Source organism: Rhincodon typus, chromosome 6 (assembly GCF_021869965.1).
Source record: "Rhincodon typus isolate 14 chromosome 6, sRhiTyp1.1, whole genome shotgun sequence".
Taxonomy (NCBI): Eukaryota; Metazoa; Chordata; class Chondrichthyes; order Orectolobiformes; family Rhincodontidae; genus Rhincodon; species Rhincodon typus.
In genome coordinates, this window is record NC_063337.1 from 36,357,827 (window position 1) to 36,385,256 (window position 27,430).

General features: G+C 38.8%; 1 protein-coding gene across 2 annotated transcripts in view; it reads right to left on the reverse strand.

The window, feature by feature from the left end:
* Window positions 1-27,430, reverse strand: part of sgcg (sarcoglycan, gamma) — a 493,040-nt gene that overhangs the window by 206,508 nt on the left and 259,102 nt on the right. For both annotated transcript variants that reach the window (XM_048598066.1, XM_048598067.1), the window contains exon 4: window positions 928-1,029. In XM_048598066.1, coding sequence (XP_048454023.1) covers window positions 928-1,029 — 102 coding nt within the window. The remainder of the gene's footprint in view (window positions 1-927; window positions 1,030-27,430) is intronic.

Sequence of the window (27,430 nt, forward strand, 5' to 3'; positions counted from 1 at the left end):
CCTGCTGTGTTCATCCAGCTCTACACCTTGTTATCTCTTGAGTCAAGCATGTTTGCAGAGTCTGCTAGTCTATGTGGCACTGTTAATGATCGTACCACCAGCCAAGCTCTCCAGTTAAACCTGGAAAGATTGGACCCAATAATGAACTTTGATTTTTACCACTCAGCTTCACAAAACTCTGCAAGCCAGTAGGAAACCCCTGGTCACTTACAGTTTGAAACTAAGTAATATAAACCACTATAAAGTATTGGCTGCTGTAAAAGCTTAACTCTCAATCATTTCAGGGAAAATTATACACACATTTAAAGGTTTTAGTTTGGTCGGTATATTTAGGCTAACACAACAAAACAGATAGATGGAGTTAAGGCACAGATCAGCCATGATCTAATTGAATACAGAGAAAGCTCAAGGGCCTGAATGGTCTATTTCTGTTCTTATGTCTTCATATCAATTCATCACTCTACTACTTTAATGTAGGCAGTAGTCTACTTAATGATATTAGTGAAATAGCAGCAAGAGGAATTTGATGTAAGCCTGTTCAACTTTTGTACAATAAGATCATCAGCTATAATTTCCAGGCTTATAAACCCATTATTACATTTCATGGAACATTAGCAAGGTCAACTTCAAACTTTCTACCCTTTCCATTACCACCCCATTATTAGACACATAATAGGGTGCGCTGCTGTGTGCCAGATATTCCAATGTGCATTCCCAGTTTAGGAAGTTCTGCAAAGGAAGCATTAAATCATCAAATTTATTCTTATATAAAGATAAGTTGTCCTTGAGCTCTGACAGTACTAATTGCAAGTTGGATTCACATGTGGTTGAAAATGTTTAACATTTCACATCTCTTAACAATGTCTAACATTAAATTATTTTACTTCACTGGAATTCCATATAAGTTTATTTGTATTTACTACATACCATTCTAGAGCGAATTTCTTTGGCATACAATGGGAAAAGAAATTCAGACTCTCCTTCCAAACGAAGCCCATTTTCTGTAACTCTTAGATGCCCCATTCCATCCTGCAGAAAAAAAAAGAAATACAACTCAAATTCTGAACCATGCTTCAGAAACAGATGGGCAATTTCAGAATTACATCTGAGAGTAGAGGTAGCAGAGGCCTTTTATTCTGAATGTAGGTAAAGGCCTCAATGGTATCACAGCTATTTAGATTACTTAATACTGCAGTCACCTTTCTGTACCATTATCTTCAGCATAGTGAAAATCCTGTGTGGAATCATAACGCAAGAAGCAACCAACAAAATAAAATACCAAACACTTTTGTTTCACATGTCAATGCCCCCCTAGCAAATATCAGCTTTGATGCAGTAGATTTTATTTCAATAATGAAACAGGCAGGCTAAAACAAGTGACAAAGTGCACAGACACTCAATCATGCAGCATGGGCGATTTTAAGAGCAGATCAAATTGTCATACATCATCCCTCTTTGTCTGAACCCTGCCCAAAATTAGTGGAAAGTAATACTCAGGCAGGATCAAAAACTGGCATTCCATATTTTACTATGGATTCCTTACCTAGTGAGTGACCGTTAGTAAAATTGTCACTTGTGTTATGACCCCAGCCAATGGTAATACTGGATAAGTCAGATCTCAAAGTGAAATCTGGCTTGATAGACAATTATTTTTTAGTTAATGTGGTGGTCAGTCACTGAACATATTCACATAAAGCTGCCACTTCTCCTTTAATAAAACAACATATTTTCATTCATCACTCAAAAGAATAAACAAAAACACTATGATAATCTGGAAAGATCTTTTCAGAAACAGAAGAAACCCTTTTTTCCGAAAAACATAATTTACAGGCACTCAACCTCAATGAAGTATCTGTCCAATTCTTTCTGTTTAGTTTCTTACACAATTGACAAGTTTGTTCGCATTTTCTTTCGGAGCTTCTGCAATTTCATCAGATGTCATTATTTCCATTAGTCCCAAAAACAGTAAAATACAGGTTAACCCACTGACTTTTCTCATTGAAACTTAAGAATACTTAGGACCTTTCCCAGCCTTTTTCCTTGGTATGCTAATTAAAAATTCTTTCAAGTTGGAAGAAGTTCACAATGTACAAACCTTTCTGCTGATATCAATCTTTTCTTCCAAACTTAATCAGTTAGTGACTCTTGACTATTTTGCTTTATATCATAATACACAACTTTGTCAACAATTCAGCAATTATCTCCCGAGGTAGATTGCTAGTCATTCAAATTAAGTCACTAATTTTTTTGGGAATGATGTTTGAACTCTGTTAAAAAATGAATTCTGATTTCTTAGAAAACACAAATGAACATCACAGAACACAGAACTGAAAACTAAAAACCCCTTTTCCTCTACTTCTAAATCCAATTTCCCAAATAATATATTATAAAACTGCATCATACACTTCATCACCACACCATTCAAAAAACAAAGGTACCTTTAAGAGGCATTGTAATTTGCATTGACAATATCATTTGATCACTAATTGTATTTTACTTTGACAGCATTAAGATATTGATGTAAATGCACAAGAATTCTCATAACAATCATATTTTTACACAAATCTACTTTGATGACAATATTAATTTTCTTTCATAATTGTTTCAGGCAAGGCATCGGCTAGCCTATTTTTTTTCCAGTTGGAGAAATCATTTTTAAATGATAGGGTTATTGTGGCATTAAGCTCCAATGAAACCACTCTCAGATTTTTATTATGAAATCTCACTTAAAACAAACGATTAGTCTGTATAAATAAAGGTCATTGTAGAATTACTTGATATGTAGATTTCAAATGATGTAGAACTAATTCCTGGCTCTGATGTCTTTATCTCCACTGTTTAATATTCTTGTTGATACACATTTTATTTCCTGCAAAAATACTTGATTGGTCATTTGGAGAGCCATCTTAACTTTAAAATTGTCAAAGGCACTCTGATATTCTTTTGTCTATTCTACATTCTTGTCTTTCTTTAATAAGCTTGTCAAAGAAAATGCTACAGCGTTGAAATTCGGAATGAAGCTTGGATAAAATGCACTCATGCCAATTTATCACAGAATTTGGCTTAGGCATGGAAAACCCAAGATACCCTTAATTTTATTTCTCTAGGTATTACTTGGCCTTGTCCCACAGTGTGGTTCAAATATGCCATTTTTTCGTTGGCAATTTCACTTTTAATCAAATTTGTGACCAAATTAACTCTTTCTAACTGATCAAATAGTTTGTCAAGTGTAATAAATGTTCTTTCCAGGTTAGGTTGAACACAACCAAATAATCAATCTAGACAACACAGTTGTGCAATCTTCAATAGCTTTGTCAGTTAATAGTTGAAACATTGCTGATGCATTTTACCTTCCAAACGACATGACTTTACTTTGATAAAGTAAAGCAAGTGTTACAAAATCTAACTTTTCTCTGGTTGTTTCTGTCAATTGAACTTGCTGGTATCCCTTTAAATACTCAATTTTCATAGTAAATTATGTTTTACCAATCCCATCAAGACAATCATCCAATCAGGGAATTGGATATGATTCCACCTTTGTTACCGCATTAACTTTGCGATAGTTGATACATAGTCTTTATGATCAATTCACTTTCGACACCATCACCATTGGTGAGATTCAGCTACTTGTTATGCCTCATTGGATAATTCTGGAAATCAAGTCCCACATTTTCCAGAGGCATCACAAAAGGTAAAGATTTTAAGAAGTATGCTGACTTTCCCAATTTGCTGTCATTTATATCCAGGTTGACAGAAAGCTTAGACCAGGTTTCTGTACCTAACAAAATTACTATTTATTACAAATAACTAGATTCTAACCACAGACTAACAATCATGGACCTATGGTATACAACTTTACTTTTTAAAACTCTGATCTGCTTATTATCTCCTCCCTACAAACATACAGTCAGACACAAATAAACATGTTATGTATGGGGGAAGGAAAGACTGGGAGAGAGTTTAATTGTATCTATTCACAGGGTTTGCTAAGATCATCCTTTTGCTGATCAGAATGCTGCTTCTTGATTTTTCTTCCTCCAAGTACTTTCACTTGTTTTCAGGAGGCACAGGGTGACTGCTTCAAATTCATAAATGTCTCTGACTTATTAACTAAATGTTACACCATATAGCAACTGATGAGGGTAAATAAACTGGCTAACTTCAGATGTGAGATGCCTTTAACTGCACAGCAAAAGCCATTCCTTCCCTTCCAGTCGTCTGGTGGCTTTTCCCTCAAACATTCACACCTATAAGCTGTTCAGCAATATAGGAGCTAAACGCAAAGTTGTTTGCAAGCAGAAGGCATTTGTCATTGATAATGGGTTACCATGCCACAGCTACTTGTTGCTCTTCAAATCTCCATTTATGCCCATCCTTGGCTTTAACTCACTTGCATCTAGATATTTCCCTGCTGCTTACACATGCAGCTGTGTAAACAATATTTATGATGACTGTCAAGTAACTTGCTTTTAAAATGTACAATCATCTTTCAACAATCCTTAGCTTTTTAAATTGTTCTCTTCTTCTTTCAGTCCACAATCAAAAATGCAAAAAAATATATAGTCTTTACATACTTTAACTTGGTTCAGTACTATTACTGTCCATCATGAAATTAATCTCTTTGCTCACTTAAGTTCATTTCTTTGGGTTGAATCTGTAATAATGCTATTTTATGGGTAATGCATTCTGTACATAAATATTATCTATAGCCAAAGATGCTTATCCTGGAATGTTTACACAAGTCAGTTCTTGATTATGGATAACTTTTGTAAATCATTTCAATAGTTTCCTTGGAGATGGGATAATATTCTATATATATTTGTAAATACCTCTGTATTATCCAATCACTAGAGGGTCAATTTTTGATTTTTCAATTTCTGATTAATTTTAAATTGTTCTGATCTTTTCTATTTCACTCACTATTTCATTCACCACTGCAAACACAGTTGTGTTCAGACTATCCTCTTCAATCACTATCACTTTAACATATTAATATGACACAATAATGATTATTCACTCTGTCTGGAATGCTCACTACATAATTATGTCATTGAGTTCCTTTTTGATTTGATAAGCTCCAGTGAAACTTGTTTTCAATGTTTCCCCAAGGACTGTACAAACACCTTATCCCAAATAACATTCTGAGCTTTGGTCTTTTAATCTGCTCTAGATTTCCTTGATTGTTGAGCGCTTTTCAAATACAACCCGCACATTTTGATTCTTTTTAAACAGAAACATGACAAATATGTTGGACGTATATTGTCTGAGCTCTAGTTAATTCCTCTAACCATTGTCTCACCTAATGTCCACCAGTTCAAAAAGACTGAACTATGGAGACTCATTGTGTGTAGCCGTAGGGGAAAACACTAATAAGAAAATTCCTTTATCCCAATCATTAGAACATTTATGACAATGATGTCTAACCATGGTCTTTAAAGTTTGGTGACAACTTTCCAACACTCTTTGCGATTGTTGATGATAAGCTCAAGATGTAAATTGTGGTACTCCCAAATTATTCATGAGTACTTTGAATGTTTGTGACATAAAATTTGAACCTCGGCCAGTTTTATTTGTTTGGGTAATCCATATCTTAAAATAAGTTGGACTAAATTTTGCACATCTGTTTAGGTCATATACATTAAGTACTGTTCCTGTCGCCACTTCAAAGTCTGCAGATTGTTATGGAGTTACAGAATCATAGAGCCGTACAGCATGGAAACAGGCCCTTCAGTCCAACTAGTCCATGCTGACCAGATATCCTAAATAAATCTAGTCCCATTTGCCAGCATTTGGCCCATATCCGTCTAAACCCTTCCTATTCATATACCCATCCAGCTGCCTTTTAAATGTTGTAATTATACCAGCCTCCTCCACCTTCTCTGGCAGCTCATTCCATACATGCACCACCCTCTGTGTGAAAAAGTTGCCCCTTAGGTCCCTTTTAAATCTTTCCCCTCTCACCTTAAACCTAAAGTAACCTAAGCCTTCTAGTTTTGGACTCCCCCTATCCCAGGGAAAAGTCCTTGGCTATTCACCCTATCCATGCCCCTCATGATTTTATAAACCTCTTGCAAGGACTTTCTCAGCCTCCGACACTCTAGGGAAAGTAGCCCCAGCCTATTCAGTATACAGTTCAAACCATCCAACCCTGGCAATGTCCTTGTAAATCTTTTCTGAACCCTTTTAAGTTTCACAGCATCCTTTCGATAACACAGAGACCAGAATTGCATGCAGTGTTCCAAAAGTAGCCTAGCCAATGTCCTGTACTCAATGCACTGACTCAAATGCCTTACTGAAGTCCGTATAGATCATGTCCCCTTGTTCTTCTAACAAACTAGTGTACACATTCATATTTCTATCTATCTAAATGTCTTTTGGCCACCTCATCTTGCCAGGTACTTTTTCAGATGATGTAAAGTAACTTGCAACTCCTTCGCTGTCTATTCAACCATTAAACATAGATTTCTAGACAAATCAAATCCTTCATTGAGGGATTATGCTCCGAGTTTATAACCACAAACTAGGCTGACTTTTGCTGATATTGATACTTCCTTCTGAACTCAACCTGCTTGTGGTCCTTGACCATCTGTTTGTCCAAAGATCATGACCTCAACGTTGTAAACATTTCATCAACTAACTCCCCAAAGAGATTCCTAGCCAATTAACTTAAATCACGTGCTATCTTGGAAATGATTTTGAACTACCCTCTTAAAAAAATTCACAGAACGAAAGCTAAAATCCATTTCTCTTCCACTTTCAAATCCAATTTCCTAAATAATAAAAATATATTATATGCACCTATATTACATTTGGCACTACAAAACTCGAGTATTTCTGAAAAAAAAGATAGAAACATAGAAACTACCAGGTGAAGTAAAATAATCGGCTCTTTGAGTTTGCTTTCCATTTGATATCATGGCTAATCCTTTATCTCAAAGCCAAATTCCTGCTTTCTCTCCATACACTTTGATAATTTTTTTTGATATTAAAGGATTCAATCTCTTTCTTGAGTATACTCAGTGACCCAGCCTCCAGAGCCTACAGTGGTGAATTCCACTAGTTGACCACCCTTTGAGTGAAAAAATAAGACGTGCTGTCTAAGATTTTTCTATTGCATGGATAAGGACAGGCACATGAATGCTAAATGTCAAAGATAGCAATAATTTACATCACGTAGCAGAGTGGTTGGTGAGTTGACTCTGATTGGCCAAAGCGTTACAATGGAAACTTTACAACTGACCCCCATGGTTTTATTTAATTCAAAAAAAAACACAAGGCCCCTACATATTCCTTTTTCCTGAAAAGCTCCGAGCCTTGTGAAATGAAGCCTGAAAGATATGTTTAAATTTTCTGAAAATACTGCCCAAGCCTTTTCAAGACAACACCTGTATTGTATGAGAAGGGAGGGCTAATTGGTTGGCAATTGGACTCTGATTGGTGGATACATTGCCGTGGAGATGCAATAATCATGTTCTGTGCTACCAAATGACTGATCTTAAATGCACTGTTAGTAAAACACCTCTGTAACACTTGACAGCGTGATTGATTCAACTTGAAGAGAATGGCAAATATTTATCTTTAAACTCTTCATAATATTTTGATGCTGAAAGTTCTACTTGTGCAATGAGGTTACTAAATGTTTGTTTGTGTACTAATTATTTTTATTTGTCTGGCAAATTTAGAAGATGAACTTTTAGCAGACATGATGCACGTCAGTAAATTTACTTCTGTTATACTAGAACTCTTCAGGATTTCACTCCAAATCGTAAAGCACTCAGATAGCTTTTCATAGAAATAACCCTGACATAAATTGAATTTTTCTTACAGGTCATGATGACTTTATGTCTTTACAGCCGCATAGTTGCAAGTGAATTAAGACATTCTTCTTTATGCATGAGATAAAATCAGCATCTCACAATGACACTGCCCAATTAAATTTAAATAAACGAAATTAACATTTTTTAAAAATTGAATTTCAAGTCCACTCAGACAGTTGCAAACTGTTAGAAGGATCACCACAGAATAGTAAGTATAGAAATTATTTTGTTAATGTATCATTGGTGTTTTAAGCCAAGGCACACATCAGAAACTGATGAATAAATTATGGTCAATTCATCCTGTAAAATCAATGGGTTGAATTTTCCCAGCCCCTGAATGATATGGGAATTGATGACTCAGTTGTGAAAATATGGTGAGATTGGAAAATTGAGATTCTTGAAATCAGGAAGAAACATCTCATTTTTCAACCAAGGTTTAAACAGTGAGACCAGACTGACACTAGTGAGCTGAGAGAGGCCCATTTCCATTCATTTATATTTCATTATCATTTAATCTCACTTCATTTACATGCAGTTTGCTATATTCACATGTGACAGAGAGAAAGAAGATGGCGACGATTTGGTCATGAAAGCTTACTTAGTATACAATTATTATTCACTTTAATGCTGCACTTTGCAGTGCGCTCATAGCTTTCACCGTAAGTCAATGGAAGCAAGAGGAACAGCACATATACAGGTCATGAGGTCCTGCTGACACAATCGCCCCAAATCTGACAATATCCATATTCTTGCCCTGACCTCTGTGTCCAAAGGTGTTGGTGTGAATGAGGTGGTCACTAACATCTGGGGCAGGAGATGTAGAGCACACAGGTAGCCAATGCATTAGGATGAGCATGGATTAGGGAGTCCACTGGTCTGTGGCCTGTAAAGTGCATGGGTCTGTGTGTGGTGTTTTTTTTCCCTCTAAAGGGCCTACATCAATGGATATTGCAGTTTCCTCCCTCACAGGTCATGACACTTACCCCATCTACTCTGGATGAGGTTACAATCATGCTCTTTTCAACTGCGGAGTTTCGATTTCCTGCACAATGGAAAGTGACAGCCAGTACTCTCCACGCAGTGATTTCCAGCTGCCATCTCTATATGTTAGTGAGGTCCTGAGCATCCAGATCCCCTTCCTGTACACCCTACAGGCTTCACACTTCCCCAGGTCCCTTCTTAACCCATCTACATGAGCTTTTACCTGACAACTTATCCCCCTGGCATTTTGGATGACCATGACACATGTGGTCTTACACTGCTCCCCACTTAGAGCCAGGGTGTCCCTGACCCTCCTGCATGAGTCCTTTCCTGCAGGCTCAGGGCAAGGGTGTACAACAATTGTCAAGGAGTGGACAACAGTGTCTGTAAGGAGGGACACAGTAAAGCATGGATTAGAAAGGGGTCACTAGACACCAGCCTCATATGGCTATTTGGAAATCCAGATGTTAATCACATTTCTATTGAAAATAAATGAATAATAGACACCATTATTGAGCATGTGATTCAATATCACGGAATCACAGAATATTTATGGCATACATGGAGACCATTCAGTTCCATCATGTCCGTAACAGTTCTATTATCCAGTAGCAATCTCTTGCCTATTCCCACATCCCTGCACGCCATTTCTATTCAAATAATTATCCAACACCCTCACAAATGCCCGAATTAAACCTGCCTTCACCATATTTCCATTGCATGAAATGGTTTTCTCTCACATCACCCTTCCTTATTTTGTTCATCAGTTTAAGTCGATGTCCTCTCACTTATTTTTTCTTTTGTGAGTTCCCCGGATCTACTCTATCAAGCCCAACCTTTTTCAAATCTCTCAGCTTTCGTCATTCCAAGGACAACTGTCCCAATATTCACGTTTATGTCGTACGGGTACAAGTTTTTTCAACTTTGAGTTTATTTGTGGTAAGATAGCAGGTGATCAGAAATGTGAAAGTGATCTTTTTTATTGTCACTGTGAATGCTTCACCTCCTTGAGTTTAGAATTGTGGGAGATATTTGTAAATTCAATATAAACAATCAAGAACATTTATGTGTATTGTGTGAGAGTGTGTAGGGCAGTTTTAACTTAAATTCTTGTATGTGGTTCAAACAGGGAGCAGGGTGGTGATCTCAATCGGACAATTATTCCCCATTGAATCAGAAAGAGGTCACTATTCATCTTCTATAGTCTAAAGAGTTTTCACGGACATATTCTGTCAACCTTCAGCTGGTTTTTAATGTCCCACTGGTTATTTAACAAAGCTGACAACACGTTAGCTTAACACACTGTGTTTTGCTGTCTGTTTAAAACTGCAAGATCAGAGCCTGGCCTAGCAGGAGCCCAGAATCGAAGATACCTATCCTTCTTTGGATATATTCATTATCCATAATGTGCTTTTAAAATGTAGAAGTTGTCTTGCAATTAATTTCAAGTCAAAATAAAGTCTGTTGCAGCAGGCACCCAGTCAGTAGCTCAATGAAAGTTAAAGGTTAATTGCATAGTAGGTATGTAGTGATAAGCTCTCTCAATACTACTTTTTGCTTGAGCATGATCAGGAATGAACCGTGGATAACATAAAATTCCAGTAATTAATCCTTGCACAATAATCCTAAAGCATTTAGATTTTTTGATATTAGGCAATTGGTTCTGGTTCAAAGTCAGTTTGACCTCTACTAATATTGTTTGTTGCTGAGTTGAAAGGCAAATTATCAGTTCTTGCTAACTATCTCATCGCTTATAGTAAAAATACTTACAATGCTTGGATAGATCAAAGGTTATTCAATTTCTACAAGACATAATTAAATTTTAACATAGTGGTTGAAGTTGTGCAGGGCTCATTTGATTTTTAAAAAATGGTTTGAAATGTTTTGGCTTTGTATTTGACCAAGATATCAGACCTAAAAAGTAACGAATGGAAAAAGCACCTTTGCTCAAGGGGCAAAGAAGAAGACAGTTACCAAATAAGTGATCATTTGGAGTCATAGAGTTATAGAGCTGTACAGCATGGAAACAGACCCTTCAGTCCAACTCGTCCATGCCGACCAGATATCCTAAATTAATTTAATCCATTTACCAGCATTTGGCCCATATCCCTCAAACCTTTCCTATTTATATACCCATCCAGGTGCTTTTTAACCTTGATTGTACCAGCCTCCACCACTTCGTCTGGCAGCTCATTCCATACACACGCCACCCTCTACATGAAAAAGTTGACCCTTTTAAATCTTTCCTTAATGTATGCCCTCTAGTTTTGGACTCCCCCACCCCAGAGAAAAGACCTTGTCTATTCACTCTATCCATGCCCCTCATGATTTTATAAACCTCTGTAAGGTCCCTGTCAGTCTCTGATGCGCTAAGAAAAATAGCCCCAGCCTATTCAGCCTCTTCCTGTAGCTCAAACCCTCCAACACTCGAATATCCTTGTGAATCTTTTCTGAACCATTTCAAGTTTTATAACGTCCTTCCAAAAGCAGGGAGACCAGGCCAATATTCCAAAAGTGGCCTAATTAATGTCCTGTACAGCCGCAACATGACCTCCCAACTCTGAGATTCAATACACTGACTAATAAAGGCAAGCAAACCAAATGCCTTCTTCACTATCCTGCCTACCTGGGACTCCACTTTCAAGGAATTATGAACCGATACTCCAAGGTTTGTTTGTTCAGCAATACTTCCCAGGACCTTACCATTAAGTGTGTAAGTCCTGCCCTGATTTGCCTTTCCAAAATGCAGCACCTCACATTTACTAAGTGAAACTCCATCTGTCATTCCTTGGCCCATTGGCCCATCTGATAAAGATTCAGTTGTACTCTGAGGTAACTGTCTTTGCTGTCCACAACACCAACAATTTTGGTGTCTGCAAAATTACTCCTATGTTCACATCCAAATTGTTTATATAAATAGTGAAAAGCCTACAAGCATATGAAATAGGAGCAGAAATTGGCCATTCAGTCCCTCAAGCCAGCTCCACCATTTAGAAAGATCATGGCTGATTTGTTTGTGTTTCAAATTTCATATTTCCATCCATCCTAGATAACAAAACTCTTCTTTATGGCTGCCTTAAAAAATTCAATGACCCCTCTTCCACTCTGTTCAGTGAGGTCCAAATCTGCACAACCATCCGGTAAAAATATTCACCTCATCTCTTTCCAAAAAGATCAATCGTCATTTTAAAGCAGAGCTGCCTAGTTCTGGACTTACCAAGGACAAATTCTTTCCAATTCCACTATGTCAAGAGAATTCGGGATTTTATATACTCTAATCAAGTCGTCCATCCCCCTTCAAAACTCAAATAGAAGTAAGTCCAGCCTCTCCAACCCATCCTCAAAACACATGAATTCCAGGTCTCAACTGAGTAATCTTCCTCTGAACCACATCCAATAGTGAGGTTTGTGCCAGGGCGATTTGTTCAAGGGGATGCACAGGCAGTGGGAGCATCACCTGCTAGAACAAAATGGGGGGGCAAAGGGAAGGAGAAAATGCAAAGGTATGTGCAGAGATGGGGAGAAGGGCAATGATGGAAGAAAACTCAGGGTGAATGGTGTTCAGTCAAATAGCATTGGAGGGTAGGCATTGTTCAGATGTAGTGAAAGGGCTGAGAGGGCAGGAAGAACAGCTGGAGACCAAGTTCAATGTGGCAGTCTCCACATGGGGGAGGCAATGGCCTAGAGGTATTACCGCTGGACTGTTAATCCAGAAGCCCAGATAACATCTGGGGACCCAGGTTCGAATCCAGCCACGGCAGATGGTGGAATTTGAATTCAATAAATATCTGGAATTAAGAATCTAATGATGACCATGAATCCATTGTTGATTGTTGGGAAAACCCATCTGGTTCACTAATGTCCTTTAGGGAAGGAAACTTCCATCTTTACCTGATCTGGCCTTGATATGACTCCAGACCAACAGCAACGTGGCTGACTCTTAACTGCCCGCTGGGCAATTAGGGATGGGCAATAAATGCTGCCTAACCAGTGATGCCCTCATCCTGTGAATGAATAAATTAAAAAATGCATTGGGAGTGGGAAAATATGCATGGAAGTGGCCTGTCAGTGATAGTGAGAGGTAGAAGGAGATATGGAAGGTCTAGTTTGGGGGTCTTGTGGGGAGGTGTATACCTGGCAATCAGGTACAGCATGGCGCTCATTGTGTCTACATTGAACTGCATTCTCTGTGATCACATGCTGGACAAAGTCAATATCATTTAGTGAGTGAAAACATAGAATCCACATCTAGTGGGCTCCTATAATTTGAAGGGCCAAAAACATGAATCATGGGTTTGTAAAGTCCAAATACATTTGATTTGCAATAACTTCTTCACCACTTACAATGCATATGGAGTGAAAATGCATATGGAGTGAAATTGCTCATGGTACAAGTGCCGTTCAGGACAATATGCACCATGCCAATGATGTCAAGAAATGGCCAGAGGCACTGGATACTGCAAAGGCCCTGTCAAACTTTGGGCAATAGTACTGAAGACTTGTGCTGCAAAATTGCTGCTCCCCTGGCTTGCAAGCAGTAATTGCTTCACAACAATCACATCCACTTTAGGTTCTGCCAGGGCCACCCAGCTCCTGCACTATTGGTTCAAACATGAATCAAAGAGCTAAATTCTCGTGGTGAGGGGACAGTGATTCTTGAAATCAAAGCCACATTTGACCAAGTGCGGCAGAAAGAAATCACAGTAGAAGTGGACTGAATGGAACTCCAGGGACAATCTCTCTGCTGCCGCAAAGGAAGGTAGTGTGGTTGTTGGAGGTCAGTCATCTCAGTCTCTAGGACATCTCTGCAGGAGTTTCTCAGGGTAATGTCCTACGCCTAACCATCTCCAGCTGTTTCATTAATGACCTTCCCTCCACCAGAATGTCAGAAATGGGGATGTTCACTGATGATTGCATAATAGTTAGCACTATTTGTGATTCCTCAGATACTGAAGTAGTCCATGTCCAAATGCAGCAAGACCTGGACAATATCCAAGTTTGGGCTGAAAAATGGTGAGTGACATTCACGTCACACAAATGCCATGTAATGACCATCTATATCAAGAGAGAATCCATGCATGTCCCTCGACTTTCAATGGAGTTACTATCACAGTATCAACCTCACTATCAAAATCTTGGAGGTTACTATTGACTAGAAACTGAAATGGACTGGCCTAATAAATACTGTGGCTACAATAGCAGGTCAGAGATAAGGAATCCTGCAGTGAGTAACTCACTTCCTGACTTTGCAAAGCCTGTCCACCATCTACAAGGTTGAAGTCAGTAGTGTGATAGAATAGTCCACACTTGCCTAGATGACTACAACTTCAGCAACATTCAAGAAGGTTGATACCATCTAGGACAAAGCAAACTGCTTAATTAGCACCACATTCATACACATCTACTCCCTTCACTGCTGATGCTCAGTAGCAGCATTGTGTACTATCTACAAAATGCACTGCAGAAATTTACCATACCTCCTAAGGATGTATTGTTCAAACTGACTACCACTTCCATCTAGATGGACAAAGGAAGCAGATAAATGGAAACACCAACAACTGGAAGTTCTCCTCCAAGCCACTCAATGTCCTGACATGGAAATATATTGCTGTTCCTTGACTGTTGCTAAGTCAAAATTCTGGAACTCCCTCTGTAATGATGTTGTAGTTTCAACTACAGCACATGGATTACAGTGCGGTTTAAAGAAGGCAGCTCACCCCGACCTTCTCAAGGGCAACTAGGGACAGGCAATAAATGTCAGTGACACACATTCCATGAATGAATTCTTTAAAATTACAGAAAGTATTCATAGTTCAGATCAAGCATCACTGACATTGCAGGCAGGCACTGTGAATTACAGCTAGCAATTGAAATTAAGGGCCACAAAAGCAATTTAAACAGGGCTAAGGATGATGCACAGCCAGAATTAAAGCAACAGAGAGGCAGTCAGGAAACCTAAGCATCCCTGATCTAACAGAACAAAAAGTTCACAAGATAGCCCATATTGCCTGCTTAATCTCTTGTGCCCCAGTAAGATAAATAAAATCCATTTGCAGGGTGAAAAATTGAGGTTGTTTATTTATGTAAGCGTAGCATGCTGTGGCTGAAGAAAGCATGATTTTTGGGGCTGAAGAGTTTTCTTTGTAAATAAGCTGGGTCAACTTGTAAATTGTACTTCGTGATAACAGAATATTATACAGAATGTATGTAATGCATCAGTGGCACTGTGCAACTTCTACATCATCGGAAGGATACCGCAGAAGCAAAATGGTTCAGAACTGCTGCAAATAGGCCACATTTTAAATATTAACTTGTCTGTCTTTCTAATACTTTACAGACCTGCAAGTTTTTTGACCTTTTTTTTGCTGTAATTTAAGTTTTAAATCCTTTCCATTCAATTGGAAGCTAACATCGATTTGCTTCCACATTTTTAAACATTATCCAAAGTTGATGGCTCTGGAATGAAGTGGAAAGTGATAGCAGCACTGGTAATTTTGACTGTTAAACATCGAGTCTTATGGAGTATTTTTTGCAAATATAGCTGCCCTCAGAAATTTGTCTGCATCCTCCACCTACTTCATTTGGTCATGATGATAAGGATGTGAGCTACTTGCAGTAGTTCTGAACATTTTGCTTGAGAGGCATCCTTGCCATTATGCAAAAATTTCATAGTCCCCATATAACATGTATATTTTCTGTATAATATTTAATTACTATAGATCACAGAGTGCAAGTTGCCATGATATTCACCAATGGAATCATCACAAACCCAGTTTCTGTAAAGATTGGAGTTAAACAAGATTATGTTATTGCACCAACCCTCTTCTCCCCTTCCTCACTGTAATACTGCACCTCACTCCCATCTAACCACCCATAGGTGCATGGACACTGCCTTCAATCCACCAAAATCCACTAATTTTACTTATTGAGCTCCAGTACGCAGTTATTTCTTATATGTCCTATTACAATGCCAGTTGACATTACAACCTTTTCTTAACAAAAAAATTAACCTGAAATTATCAATTTGAAAGGAATTACACAAGATTTCAAGACATTTAGTGTAATAACCAACTTAAAATCAACTATCAACTGATGATTACTCATTAGGCGACTGATACTCTAAACTCCAGAAACAGTGAGTTTAATGTAAAGTGTCTTAATCAGTCTAAATTAGTCTTTTGGGAAACAGTCCACAGTCAATCCAAAGCCCATTAGGTTTATTTCTCCCCGTTGTGGTGAGTTTTAGTTTCCCATGACTATTTCTCTCAATTGTCTGAGAATTCCCAAAATGATTTTCACTAGTAAGGCCAACTCCAGTGATCTCTTTTCCCAGCCTCAACAAGGTGAATCTTTCAGTGTCCTTAAATCCTTGGGGGTCCTTTTCAACCAGTGAACAATCTTCCTCCAGCATTCTGCCTGGTTGTTAACACAGAAATTAATCATTTCCTTTGTGGATTACAGTAACTGCTGTTCTATTTCAATTTCTCTCTCTCTACGTCAAGGGTTTTGTTTGAACAGACTGTCTGGAATCCTGGAAGGCTGCACAAGGAAAAATACAGTACTCTCTTTATGTTCAGATGTGAAAAATAGCATGTGCATTCAGTAAGACATAGAATAGTCCGCATTTGCCTAGATGGCTACAGCTCCAGCAACATTCAAAAAGATTGGTACCATCCAGGACAAAGCAAACTGCTTAATTGGCACCACATCCATACACAACTACTCTCTTCACTGCTGATGCTCCTTCGTAGCATTGTGTACTATCTACAAGATGCACTGCAGAAATTTACCATGGCTTCTAAAGATGTATCTTTCAAACCAACAACCACTTCCATCTAGATGGACAAGGGAAGCAGATAAATGGAAACACCAACAACTGACAATCCCCGGTTCTAGGGTAAACATCATCTGACCTGTTATCAGCTACATCACATACAAAGTTGCAACATTCTTCTTTTCCAGGGCATTCTGTTTCTCTTTAAGTAAAAAGGAGCATTTCAACATAACCATCTTATAAAATCATGTATTTATATCAGTGCGCTCACACTGAAACTGAACTCTAGGTCATTGTCAACTCCTTCTCCAAAGCACATGGAAAAATGAATCTTTCACTAAAAAAAAACACCCTGAAAACTAAATCCTCTTCCAAGCAGCTCCTGCAATACAACTCCTCTCCCTGATGACTGAGATCAATTGACCACTTTCCATATCTTGAGAGCCTCCTCTTGACCAAGGTAGCCATTGATGGCAAAATTTATCATCACATCCAATGTGTCAGCTCAGGCCTGTCTGACTAAGGACAAGTGTATTTGAGGACCAGAATCTCAACATGAAGGTTATGGTTTACCAGGCAGTGCTCCCATATCTTTCTGAAAGTTGAAGAACCAATGGCAGGAAACCCAAAGCACTGGAGAAGGATTGCTAGCGGTTCCTTTGCGAGATCCTCCAAATCCGGTGGCAGGAAAGGCTATCAAACAACAGTATCCTGCTCCAAACCAACTTCCCCAGCTTTGAGATGTCCATCACTCAAAATAAGCTTCTCTGGACAGGACATGTTGATAATTATGCCTGACAGCAACCTCCTGAAGCAACTATTTGGAACTTGGTCATGGCAGGAGACTGCCAGGAGGACAGCAGAAACACTTTAGAAATGCTCCCAAAGTATCCCTGAAACATCCCCACCACCTGTGGGAGACCCTAGCATGTAAAAGCCTAAAGGGCTCATTCAGCACCAAACACATCGAGTGACTTTGTTGGGGATATGCAGAAACCACAGCATTGTCCCAAGTGTCCCAGTAATTTATGCACCCAATCCTTAAAGAACCACATGATCTGCATGTGTCAGAGTGTGCCAATTGTACACTGGATTTATCAGCCATCTCAGAACCCATTGAACTGGAAAGGATGCAAATCATCTTCGATCCTGAAGGTCTGACTGCCTAAAAAGAAAAAGGCGCAGTCTTCACATAAAGTAATATAGAGGATACAATTGAAATTGAGTTCACTGAACATTTTACACGACTCAGATAGCCAATCGTAGCATGGTATTGATTTTACACTGAGCTAATGCTTATTTGATTACATGCCTTTCAATTGAACACTGATTGAACAGTTTATATCCAGACAGGTATTATAATTTATAAGGCCAACAGCTGATCCAAAAACAACTATCATTTATATTGCAATTTACATCAATCACTTAGTACTTAGGAATGCCAGTATATTGGCATTCCTATTAATGATGCTGGCAAAGGCAATTGAGAGTACAATCTCATATATCATCAGTCCATCAATATGAACTCATTCATGCAAATGCTAATGGTTCATTCTTTGTTGTTTTTCCAATAGATTGCACTGCAGAGGGGCTGCTCTGCCCGTGACTCGGTGACAGAATGACTATCAGTTGATTGAATTTCTCTGTTTTTCATCATGATAACCATGCTAAAGTTGGAAAAAAATAATTAAAATCTATCTAATAAGAATGGCTGTGTCTCAGTATTGTCTTTGACATCAACAAAGTTTCTAGTCTGTGACAAAATAAGTTAGCATGCAGGCCTGACATTTTGTTTCAGCTGTTATGGTTCTTTCTCCATAATCTCATTGACATGTGACAGACAAAAGATGGAGTTTCTATCACGTTTGCAGTACAGTTTTAATGATAGAGAGGGAGAACACTGAGGAAATTCTAGGCCATTGTGTTACTAGTCTTCCATTCAAACAAAAGCTTCCAGCACAGAACAGAACATGCAGCTTTGTTAGTCTCCTCTTCAAGCTTGTTTTTGTTAACCTCCGGTTGTGGCTGTTCCAACATCATCCTAATTGGCCTCCAATATTCCACCTTACTTAAGCCCTTCCTCAGGTCTGCTGTCTGTATCCTAATTTGCACCAAGACCCCTTTACACATTACTGATATGTTCATTAACCTAATTGGCTCCCCTTCATATTTTCAAACCCTCCATGTTCTTGACCCTCTGTAACATGCTTTGAAACACGCCAAAATTTCAGTGTTCCTTCAGTTCTCTGTCTTGTGTATCCACTAACTTTATCTCTCCACCATTGGCAGCTGTAACTTCAGATGCTTATGTCTAAATTTCAGTGTTCCTTCAGTTCTCTGTCTTGTGTATCCACTAACTTTATCTCTCCACCATTGGCAGCTGTAACTTCAGATGCTTATGTCTAAATGATAGAATGTAAATTTTCCAGCCTCTTGAACTCACTCTTTTTTCAAAAGGAAAATTATTTGCAATCAACTTGCTAAGACTCAACTTCAGGGCACGGAGGACTAGAATCAAGCCCTTCAGGCCCACATGTAGGGACTTTGCACCATAGGCCCCTTTGTTCTTCTTCTTTAAAATGTTCCTCAATAACATGTTTTTGGCAAAGCTTTTGATCAGCTCTCCTGCATTTATTATTAGTGTGAATGGTGTATATCTGCAACAAATGTATAAAATGCCAGCCCTAAAGCCATCTAGAACCATTAGTCCACAATAAACATAATTAAGAAATTAGTAAAGGCAGTCCAGCCATGGAAGTTAATTATAGTTGCTCATTGTTGGAGGGCGTTGTAACACCATACTAGTGTCCTTGCTGTGGAACTGGAAGATGCAACTGTTCCAGAGGTATGTTGATATACACATACAAATCAGCTCATAAAATAATTTTCCTGGCTGTTGATCATTTCTATCCTTGGACAGACAAACAATCAAAAGTGTGTGTTTACATGAGACAAGGATTAGACAATTGACTCATCACAGGTCTGGGTCATCAATGCCTCTGCTTGACTGGCCGCAAATGTGCAATTCCATGAAAGGTAAGGTAGGCTGGAATAGGACTGCATGTAAATTCAGGCCCTTTACCTCCACAAAAATTTAAATTTCTGGACTAAGAAGCTTAAAGGAAACTGCAGCAGGCCAATATGTTACTGATTCATTTCATGCATCTGGGAGTAGTATGGTGAGTGGAGGAATAATGGTGGAAGAGTTGTAAGAGCAGAATGAGGTAAAATTCAAACTATTTGCTTGCATGGCGAATAAATGCTAACATAGACAAATTGCCACATCTTCAGCAGCTTTTTTAGTTGGTCTTAACAATAAAACAGAAGTTTATTAAATAAAATAAATGAAAATAAAACAGAACAAACCAAGATTTATTTATATATGTATATATAATACATACACACACACACACACACACACAATTTAAAGTTTTCAAAACTGGCAGGACAATGGCAGAACAAAATCCCACCTATCCCAACACCAACACTTTACAATATTCAAATACATGAGAGAGAGAGTTCATTTCTTTATCACATCTATAGATTTGACTTAACTGTTTTTTTACAATTCATTATTTTGAGAACTTAATGCCCTTTCCTTGATTCTTCACACATTTGAGCTTACACTTAAAAAAAAAATTCTGAGGAAAGGTCACTGGACCCGAAACGTTAACTCTGATTTTCTCTTCACAGATGCATCCAGACCTACTGAGTTTTTCCAGTAAACTTCAGTTTTTGTTCCTGAGCTTACACTTTCTTAGCTTCAAGCAAACACTTCCTGGTTCCAACAAAGTATTTCTGGCCTGAAATTTTCAAACTTTCATTGAGATAACCTATTTCCTAATTATTCTGAACTAAAGTTTTCCTCCAGGCAAATCTCTTCAATGCTTCTTCAATGACCCTCCCTCCATCATAAGGTCAGAAGTGGGGATGTTCGCCGACAATTGCACAATGTTCAGCACCATTTGCAACTCCTCAGATACTGAAGCAATCCATATTCCAATACAACAAGACCTGGATAATATCTAGGATTGGGCTGACAAGTGGCAAGTAACCCTCACACCAAACAAATGATCTGCCTTCAGTATCATGACACCAACAAGGATACCACTAGGCATCATTAGGACAATTTTTATAAATATTACTGTGATAAATATATAAGAAGTCCCATTATAAAAGTTATATACATTCTGCAGATATCAAAGACCAGAATGCATAATCTGAGACTTTGTATTAAAGGACAGTAATGGGAAAGGCCCTGGAGAGATCTGCAAATAGTGATAATGAATTTCTAAACAAGAGTCAGCTGAGATTACTGAGCACAACACTGATAAAGGAATGTGTAAAGGATGGGATTTTATGCTCCATTACCAGCGTACCTGAATGTGTTAAGCATTGAAATCTAATTTTTACTTACCCACTTGTCAAAGACTTATCTGAAATTTTGTGGGTGGATTGGGCTGCATTGGACTGCCTGCCCAGTTTTGGACATACCGAAGCTCCTAAGTTAGTAAATAATGGCCACTTAAGGGCCTCATCCTGTTTCCACTCATGTCTTATTTGTAGGTGGGAGGGAGGTGGGGTGCTGTTGTGGCTCAAAACATTTTGAGAAGATTTAGCGGTATCATCAGAGGCAGCTTCCTAAAAGTTCATTCTCAATTTAACTCTTATCCCAGTCTCTTGATTTGGCCACTCCCTTGGCCCCATCCACCCCTCTCACCAATACCCTGACTCTGGATTTACTTGGACTCCTGGCATAGTGAGACTGACTGTAATTCCAGCATTGGACACCTCTCCGGTCTGGTGTTGCTGGGAGCATGGAGCTACTGTCAATGGTCCAGCAAGCTCCTGTGGTAGGAAAAGGACAGAAGGTCACATTTTAAAGCAATTAGGTTTCTGAAAGTGAAATTGATGTTGGTAGGCCATTGGGATCCTGGCCAGGCTTTCATATGCCTCCACCCACAAGATTTTAGCCAGTGCAGTGAGGAATACAGAGTCTCATAAAATCCAGCCCAAAAGGTGATCCACAGGGTCAATGCACAAATTACACAGAGTTTATAGTAAGACATTTTCTGTGGAACGACAGTCAATAGCCGCCATCTTTGTGTATTTAGATTACATTTTTTCAAGGAGGAAAGAACATTAAACTTTATCCAAAGGCTGAGCATAACTATGTGCCAGCATCATTCTCATTCATTGTGGATGCACTGTTCTTTTCCATTTACATCTATTCTCCCTTCACACTTCACTACATGGTAAAGTCATTAGTTAAAGCAGCTCAGTAAGTTAAGACTGTATTATACTTTTTGGCATTTCCCTTCAGTCCTTATTTGCAACAGAATTATATCATCATTTCATGCAGCAAACAAATGTAAAGCAAGCCAGCCCATTAGTGAGCCTCCCCAAGTGACACTTCCTCTTATTGCCTATCTGAGATTTCAGAATCATTCATTATTCTTTTATTTATATTCAGCAGAGCCATAAAAGCTATTAAATATCCCTGAAAGCTTACAGATTTTTGTCAAGCTATATCTTTCACCATCACATTTACTCTAATCCAAAACATGTCAAAGTTAAGCAAGCATACAAGCCAAGATCTTGCTTTTGCTTTCTCCTTCCCCTTTCTCAGTCTGAGTTCCAGTCTACAGCATAAGAAATAAGTAAGCCTGGAATAAGAAGGAAGGTTATTCATCCCATCAGACTTTTGATTCTGTCATCCATGTAGATTTCGCTCTTTTACTTTACCCATTCTTAATAAAACCTTTATAAAGTTACTTCCTGGCCTAATCATGATGAGTCGAGCAAATCTCCAGAAAGCCTTTCTAATCTCTAACTTTATGCCCTACATCATGCCTCCATTAATAAGACACATCCAAGGTTCCAGCAACTCAGGAATGATCATGTTCAACAGAGCTTCTGATTATTTCCATCTGAACTGGAGCTGCCGTGCAACATGAAAAAGAAAACAGCGATTAATTTCACAACTAAAAAATTTAATCACAGCTAAATTTTCGTTTTAAAGGTTTTAATTTCATCCATGAACCAATCTTCAAGTTTATTTATGCACATTTTTAAAGGTTAATATGGAATTTCTTTAAATGATGCATGATTACAATAAACTGTTTATAAAAGATGAAATGACTGGGAAAGGGACCATGTACTATTGCTTAAAATGGAGCAATAAGGCCAACTGAACTGTAACACTGGCTCAGCCCAATTCATTGAGCTGAGGTATTACATGAAAAGAGCATCTGAACCTCTGCTGCTTGTCATGAGTTACATCACAAATCAGCAAGATATTAAAAAGACATCATTTAATAAAAACCTTAATCATTACATTTAGAAGCTTCACAACTCTTACATAGGCATGAGTCTATGGAATGAGCTCACTGTATAACTGAAGTATTAAAGTCCTGCCTCAGGGTGAAAATCCAACACAGTGAATTTTGCTAGAGTTTCTCCTGTATAAAATTTGTTATTGCTGTGTTCAGCAAGTACATTAGTTAGCTGTACAACAGAATAAGCACATTTTTCCCACTTCCTTGATCTCTTTGGGTAAACAATAAATCAAAACAACTAAAGTTACAGAATGATCCCGAAATGGGGAAATGACCAATGTGATTTTACTTTTCATAGCTATCACTTTAACATGAAACATAACCAAAGCAAAGTAACATGATTCATCAGGCAAATTGTAGTTCAAATTAAAAACAAAGATAAATAATGCTTTAAGTAAATGATACAATAAATATATGTCTCACAAAACTGTAAACATCCACAGAATTCCATATTGACATAAAGGACTGCATGCAATTCCAATGTTCTTGAATTCAGCCTCTGGTACTTCCTCACTCAATCTATTTGGCCCTCACTCAGGTGATATTCGTTGGCAGCAGTATTCCATCTGAGCACTCCCAGACACATGCAGAGACAATCAACACCTGAATGGCACAATCTTGCAAAACCTCTTTAGCTGGGTCTACATAAGTCAGATGGACCAGATTCCCCAGAGGCTCCTTTATCAAGCTTTGTAAAAACCCTGTTAAATGGGATAGTCAACCCTGGCAAAACTAGAACAACAACAGCAGTAATAAAACTGTCCACTTCACAATCCATGCTCTAACTCTTTCTTGCGATTTTCGACCTGTTTAAACATATTACACACAAACATTATGTTTTCTCTATTCTCCCTCAGCCGCAAATCTCTTTGTTCGCTAAAGCTCTCTTTGTCTGTCTTTGCAATATCTGACCTTTCATATGTACCTTCATTCCAGTTGATAATTTCCAGGTCAAGACCTATCAGGTCACATGGATCAATGTTCCTTATTATTCAAGAAAATCACAATTAGTCCCTTTACAAAGAATGCAAATTCTTAAAAAGTGCCTTTCAAACTTTGTTTGAAAACAATTACAGATTTCACAGACCATTAAAACAAAGAATAAATATTTCTTACTATATGGCTTCCAGGTCAATTGTCATCACACCATGCACACTTTCTGCATGAGGACACTTGGACCAGTCTGATTGTAAAGCCCATTTGGATACTTCATGACTTTATATTCAATCTCTTCATTTATGCACTCACCTCCAAAATTATGATTATAATTCCATATGGGAGTCACTTAGGTGGGAGCCAAGGTGGACAGGAAACTATGGGGATCTCTGCATCTCTGTAACATAGGAGATATGAAGTTCTGGAACACATCTACTGCATCAGTCTCACTTTGCCAGTTTTCACCAGGTGCATTGGTGCTGGCTCTCAGTCAATCTTTGAAGCTGGGTATTTATGACTGCTGACTTGTCTCACTACATTAAGACTCTGGCTTTGCTGATATTTCAGCCTTCCATTTCAAGCAAAATGTCAAAGCTACTGAGCAACATCTACGAATCATATATTTTATGAGTCTGCTTATTAACAGCTCTCACCCACTCAGCTTTTCAACAAATGTTCATTGAGCCAAAAGAGAATGTAGTACTTCAACGGTTTTTAGTAAAGTATGTCCATTTCGTAATTTAAGAACTGGCCAACAGTTTTGATCAGGAATGTTACAGATACCTTTGAGACAGAATGTGGCACAGTATGACAGGGTGGTATGGTGAGTGAGTGGTTAGCATTGCTGTCTCACAGTGCCAGGGACCCAGGTTCAATTCTGACCTTGGGAGGAGTTTGTACATTCTTCCCATGTCTATGTGGGTTTCCGTTGGATGCTCCATTTCCTCCCACAGTCCAAAGAGGTACAAATTGGGTGGACTGGCCATGCTAAATTGCCCTGTAGGTTAGGTTGATTAGCCATGGTAAATGCAGGGTTAGGGGGTGGGTGGTTGGGATGCTCTTTAGAGGGTCAGTGGGCTGAATGGCCTCTTTCCACACTATGGGGATTCTATGAGAAATAGCAGGGGAAGAGGAGATAGAACCATTGTCCCCAGCAGAGATCATATCTTCAACGGTAGCCACTATGACAGAATATGTTTGTCATAAAAAGGCCTGACTCCCCCCAGCAGGGCAACAACCTATAAGTACAAACTTCCTAAAATATTCATGTACAAATAAAAACTGAGAGAGACAGATAGAATATTTTTATGAAGTCAGCTTAAGGAAAATCTGTACAGCAGAAAATCTGACAAAATGCAAGGATTTTGCCTCATATCACCACGGAGATTTCAGTTGGCTGACTTGAGGAACGTACCAACCTACTAACTAGCTAACCTACCAACTAGATTGAGGTGAAGGTGAACCCCTGAAATGGCTGGACTGGGTTGTGTTAGATGCTAAAGTTTTAAAAACTCCCAAACACAACTGATCCTGCTGTTTCAGAGATAGTAGGAACTGCAGATGCTGGAGAATCCAAGGCAACAAGATGCAGGGCTGGATGAACACAGTAGGCCAAGCAGCATCATAGGACCAGAAAGGCTGACGTTTCGGGCCTAGACCCTTCATCAGAAATGGGGGAGGGGAAGGGGATTCTGAAATAAATAGGGATAGAGTGGGAGGCGGATAGAAGATGGATAGAGGAGAGGATAGGTGGAGAGGAAACAAACAGGTCGAAGAGGCGGGGATGGGGCCAGTAAAGGTGAGTGTAGGTGGGGAGTTAGGGAGGGGATAGGTCCTCGCAAAAATCAAGTCAGTCAGAATCAGGAGGAAAACTCTCTGCTGTTTGCAGTCATATGTGGCACATAGGATGATGGCTGTGGTTGCTGGAGGTCAGTCATTTCAGCTTCAGGAGTTCCTCAGGGCCAATCATCTTCAGCTGCTTCATCAAGGATTACCCCTCCACCATTAGGTCAGAAGTGGTTCGATGTGGTGATGGTACAATCTTCAGCATCATTCATGATTCCTTAGGTACTGAAGTAGCATCGAACCACAGCAAGACCTGGACACCATCCAGACTTGAGCTGATAAGTGGCAAGTGATATTTGTGTCACACAAGAACCAGGCAATGATTATCTCAAACAAGGGAGAATCCAAAAATCACACCTTAAAATTCAATGGCGGTATCATCACTGAATCCACACTGATCAACATGTTAGGGTTGCTATTGACCAGAAACTGAGTTCAAACAACCATATAAATACAGTGGCTGCAAAAGCAGGTCAGAGGATAAGGAATCCTGCAGCAAGTAACTCAATTCCTGACTTCCAGATGCCTACCTACCATCTTCAAGGCACAAGTTGGGAATGTGATGAACGCAGCAACAGTCAAGAAGCTTGGCACCTTACAAGACAAAACAACCCTCTCGATTAGCACCATATCCACAAACATTCATTCCCTTCACCACTGACTCTCAGGAGCAGCAGTGTATGCCATCTACAAGATGCACTGTAGAAATTTGCCAAAGCTCCTTACACAGCACCTTTCAAATCCATGATCACTATCAACTAGGACAAGGGCAGCGGATACATGGAAACACCACCACTTCAAAGTTCCTCACTAGCCATTTGTGATCCTGACATGGAAATATTACTTCAGGGTCACTGGGTCAAGAACGCAGCTCAACACCACCCGCTGAAGGGCAATTAAGGATAGGCAATGAATGCTGGCCCAGCCAGCAATACTCCACATCTCATGACTGAATAAAGAAAATCATTTTATCAGCCATTGTCTTGTATTGTCATAGGTGATCCTGTTTTATAGTTATTACTGATATTCACAAGCACAAAGATGAATGTTCTGCAGAGAAATGGAACAATGAGATGAAATTGTGCCTGTCATACCAGGAATAAAGGAATATCCACCTTACAATTATCATCTTTTTGTCAAATTATCTTCTGTGGCTAGTCTCAGAGACACACTTTATATACAAATCTGCTAAAAAATTAAAGCCACTTCACCATCTGAAGTCAAAAGAGAAACGAGTTTATTGCCACTTTAAAATCCCTGCACCATTGGATCCAACAGCCTTGGCTGATTATGCACTAGCTTCTTTAATAGCGAATGCAACATTGTCAGTTTTAGGCTGCTTGTACTTTTGTAATAAATCCTGTAACAGAGGAATTGTTGTTGACATAATATAGCTATAATTAAAAGGGAGTAATGTGATTTTACAACGTAAAAGCATGACAGGCAATGAAAAAAAAATGCTGATAAATGGAAGAATTTGTTCTTAATAGGAGCTTAGAGTCATTAAGATGAATAAGGACAGTGGATAATCAACACTGCAGAAAACTTCTTTTTCTAAAGCCCTTCATGTGCCCTTCTCTCCTCTGTTTCTGATGGCCTGCATGCAGAACCTGTCATTTCTGTGACTTTTCCATCCCACCTGGAATGAGCAGGAATATCAAAATTCTCCACCTGTCTCCATGGTTTCTTCTAGAAGAACAAAGTCCTCATTCTGACATGTGAAGAAAGACTGCATTGAC